We start from the raw sequence: 4,745 nt of genomic DNA, 5'->3' as shown, positions 1-4,745 counted from the left end.
GTCTCGGTAATACCTGCCAGGTCCGCTCCCCCCTCTTGAATCAGCTCTTGAATGAGGGGGGCCTTATTTACTACGGACCTGGCGTTGCACAACATCAGCCGATGGTCCCGGGCCCGAGGATCTAAGGTCCCAGGGAGTCGAGTAGAGCCCTGAGGATCGGAGCATCCACAAGCTTGTAAGCAGTGTGTGCGTGCTCCCAAAACCCGATATGGTCCTCTGCTCCTGCCATACCTGCCCCTCCCACTGACCGTACCTATCACACCACCCTCTATTAATCCCCCAGTCTCCTCCCTCACCACTCCGCGCCCCCCAGACTGGACTGGCCCCGGCCTCTGAGAGGGCTCCCCCAAGTCCCCTCGGGCCAACCCTGAACCCCCTAAAAACCCCGAACCCCTTAAAATTTTTTTAAAACACCCCTTTAAAAATACCCTCAATTTCAACTTCTTTAGGTCTCTCTTTTTTTTGGCTGCACACCACCTCTCGGGGCTCCATACCCCGTCATCGAGGCAGGCCCCTAAGATCAAACTGGGCCATACCTGCGCGAGGGGGGAATCGCGCAGGGCCAGCAGCTCTGACCTGAGGTACATCCCAGTTCGTTCACAGAGTCCAGTAATATAATATAATTAATATAATATAATATAATATAATATAATATAATATAATATAATATAATATAATATAATATAATATAATATAATATAATATAATATAATATAATATAATATATAATATAATATAATAATATAATATAATATAATATAATATAATAATATAATATAAAATAAAATATAATATAATATAATAAATATAATAAATATAATATAATATAATAAATATAATATAATAATAATATAATATAAGATAATATAATATAATATAATATAATATGATATGATATATGATATAATATAATAATATAATATAATAATAAATATAATATAAGATAATATAAGATAATATAATATAATATAATAATATAATATAAGATAATATAATAAATATAATATAATAATAATATAATATAATATAGTATAATAATATAATTAATATAATATAATATAATATAATATAATATAATATAATATAATATAATATAATATAATATAATATAATATAATATAATATAATATAATATAATATAAATATATTATAATAATATAATATAATATAGTAATAAATATAATATAATATAATATAATATAATATAATATAATATAATATAAGATAGATAAGATAATAATACAATACAATATAATATAATATAATATAATATAATATAATAAGATAATATAAGATAATAAATATAAGATAAGATAAGAAAAGATAAGATAAGATATATATTATATTATATTATATTATATTATATTATACTATACTATACTATACTATACTATACTATACTATACTATACTATACTATAACATAACATAACATAACATAACATAACATAACATAACATAACATATAAGATAAGATAACCTTTATTGTCATTTTTTTACTGTGGGCACAATGGCACACATCAAAAATGAAATTTAGTTGCCCGCTCTCAAAGTGAAACACATACACGACACACACCTAAACATACTATGTACAACATATGTATAGACCCACACCCCTGCATATACGTAGCAAATAAATATTAAATACTGTCCATCTTGAATATATTACGGAAGGAGGAGAGTTGAGAGTTCGCAAGGTTAATGCTGTGTGGAATGAAACTCTGGCTGAATCTGGAGGTTCTGCTACGGATACCACGAAGCCCCCTCCTCCCAGAAGGGAACAAGGAAAACAGGTCGTGAAGAGGATGTGTAGTGTCCCAGATGATCTTATGGACCCTCCTCAAGCAACGCTTCTGTGCTATGTCCTGGATGGGAGGGAGGGAACTGCCAATGATCTTTTCTGCCGTCCTCATCACTCTCTGCACCACCTTCCTATCTGAAGCAGGGATGCCTCCAAACCAGACATAGTATCAAAGCACAATTCCCTCCTCCAATTAACCGTCATAAATCACATTCTCCAATTAGTTTGAAATGCAGGCTTCCCCTCCAGTTCTCCAGCCGGCCAATCCTTATCATCTCTTATTCCAATAACCTTGGTTCTCACACTAGGCTCAGCATTGTTATGTCTAGCTAAACTCTCATGCACATTCCTCCCTCCCCCGGCATCATCTAACTCTAACTCTAAGAGTAAAACATAAGAAGGAAAATGGCTGCATCTCCATAGGTTGTCAAAGCAAGAGCATCCAATGTTAGCGACGTTGACACATCAGTTATCTCGCGGTGGGAAGTGTCATCAAATCATACAGTGAGGGTGTTATGAAAACAGCACCAGGCAGTTTCTGTTGCTGCCTTAGCGGTTTTATTCATGACTTAAAATATTACCTAATCTTGGCATCCACCACTGCAGGTAAATGCAGCTTCCTTCTCCGGAGATTGTGTTTCTCCTCTTCAAAAATGTGGGAATTGGGCTGACAGGAGCACCCGCCGACAGGATCGCCTCTTACCGGTGGTAGCAGATCTTTTTCAGATCCTCCATGTAGCTTGCGCAGATCTCCTGCAGGGGATCTCGTGTCAGGGGGCTGCAGTCCACCAGGTTTTCGTTCCAGGAGTCATTCCACGGCTCGACGCACTCTTCGATGCACTTCAGGATCTCCTTGTCGTGCGGAGAGGTGATCTGGGCGCCGTTTTCCCAGTAGACCTGCGTGAAAAGAGTTTGGGAATGGGAAGAATTCGTTCAACAGTCAAGCCGTAGGTTCAGAGGTAATCCTCGACTTACGACGTCAAAAGACAGCTTTTCTTGAAAGCAAGCCCTGTCCTGGTATAATTTTTGGAGGCTGTGAAAGCTGTGCAAAAATGGGGCGTGCTCTGCCACAGGGCTTTTCAACCAGTGGTACGGGTACCACCTGTGGTACATTGGCACCTGGCAGGTGGTACGCAACCATCCTAGAAAAGTGGTAGCGGGGGAGGGGAATGAGCTGAACCGGTGGCAGCACCGCACAAGCCTGAGCGAGAGACGGCTGGAGCTGCAGGGCTGTCAGGGCTCAGCGGAAGCGCCAGGATCAGCGCCAGGATCCAGCTGGAGCTCAGCACTGATCCTGGTGCTTCCGCTGAGCCCAGAAGAAGCGCCGATCAGCTGGAATGTTGCAGCCTCTCCAGGGTCTTGTGATGTACATTCAGATGCTTGGCAACTGATTCGTATTTATGACGGTCACAGTGGCCCAGGGTCATGTGAAGTGACCAAAACCTGCTGCAACCACCCAGCAGACGGGGGGGGAATAAAAACCAAACACCCCCCCACCCCACCCCCGCTGCCAATCCTCTACAGAAATGCTCACGACAATGAAAACCTCGGACAGGAGGAAGAGCACCGCCGGGCGGGCAGGCAGGTGTCTTGCTCGGCTGTGGCTGGGGGGGCACTTTTTTCAGTGCCATTGTAACTTTGAACAGTCACTAAGCGAACTGTTGTAAGTCGAGGACTACCTGTACTTTATCACTTTTTTCCTTTTTTTGGTCGAGTTTTTGACACCGTGCTAGGCGATTGGTGGTACTCAGATGTTGCCATATCCTAAAAGTGGCACAATGGGTGAAAAGGTGGAAAAGCCCTGAATCTACCGCACAGCCTCCAGATCCTCCGGAGGTCACGTGAGCAGCCCGTGCATTTGCACAGTTCAACCAGAGCCTCCGGAAATTGTGCGAGAATGGGGTGCGCTTTTGCACAATTTTCAGAGGATGTGGAGGCCACGGAAGAGCATCCGCCAAAGCTGCTTTGAAAACTAAGGCCACGTGCAACCCGGAGCAGTCTCAGGTAGGCTGCAGGAGCGTTATCAACCGAGAACACCACCTGAAGGACAGCAGCCTGTGGCAGAGCCTACAGAGGGCTGGGGCCACAGAGGCAACTACACCCTGGGAAAGGGCAGAAGGCAGCTTTTTTGAGGGGCTGTAGTGGCGCGAGGGCTGAAGTCAAGGCCCAGGCCTCCGTTTCGAGTGTGGCCTTGGCGTAGCTGCCAAGAGCTGCCTTCGTGGTGGCAGGAGGGAGGAAAAAGATAGAGAGCTGTTTCTTGTTTTGTTGGGGAGGGTGTAACGGGCCAGCAGAGTCAAGTTAGACGTGTTTCAAACTAATAAAGGGGAATATTTGTAGCTCAGGGTGGAAATGAGGGGTCCCTGGTGCTCTCTGAGCTGGGCAGTTTTCTTGCAGACGTTTCATTACCGAACTAGGTAACATCCTCAGTGCTAGAAGGGGATGGGGTTGGAGGAGGAGGAGGAGGAGGAGGAGGAGGAGGAGGAGGACGACGAAGACTGTGGGATTGTTGACTCTTTCCAAGCTGGGTGGTTCTTGCAGACGTTTCATGACCCAACTAGGGGACATTATCAGTGATAGGGGAGAGGGGTGTTTGTGAGGAGGAGGAGGAGGGATCCTTGACGTTCTCCAAACGTGGTGGTTTTCTTGGGAGGAGGAGGAAGAGAGGGAAGAGAGGGAGGAGGGGGAAGAAGAGGGAGGGAAAGGGGGATTCTGGGGTCTTTGGTGCTCTCTGAGTTTGGTTGTTTTGTTGCAGACATTTCATTACCTAACTAGGGAACATCATCAGTACTAGAAGGGAGTAGGGTTTGTGGGAGAGGAGGAGGAGGAGGAGGAGGACAACGACTGTGGGGTCCTTTGTGCTCTCTGAGCTTGGTGGTTTTCTTGCAGATGTTTCATTGCCTAACTAGGGAACATCTTCAGTGCTACAAGAGAGTGGGGTTTGTGGA

The 4,745-nt window shown here is 43.5% G+C and overlaps 1 protein-coding gene across 1 annotated transcript in view; it reads right to left on the bottom strand.

The window, feature by feature from the left end:
- The window catches only part of PGM2L1 (phosphoglucomutase 2 like 1), a 47,810-nt gene that overhangs the window by 13,362 nt on the left and 29,703 nt on the right, over positions 1 to 4,745 (bottom strand). Inside the window, exon 6 of the mRNA XM_015815477.1 lies at positions 2,504 to 2,697. Within this exon, the coding sequence (XP_015670963.1) occupies positions 2,504 to 2,697 (194 nt within the window). The remainder of the gene's footprint in view (positions 1 to 2,503; positions 2,698 to 4,745) is intronic.

Source organism: Protobothrops mucrosquamatus, unplaced genomic scaffold (genome assembly GCF_001527695.2).
Source record: "Protobothrops mucrosquamatus isolate PMUCROS unplaced genomic scaffold, P.Mucros_1.0 scaffold344, whole genome shotgun sequence".
NCBI lineage: Eukaryota > Metazoa > Chordata > Lepidosauria > Squamata > Viperidae > Protobothrops > Protobothrops mucrosquamatus.
This window is presented reverse-complemented; position numbering and strand designations above follow the sequence as displayed.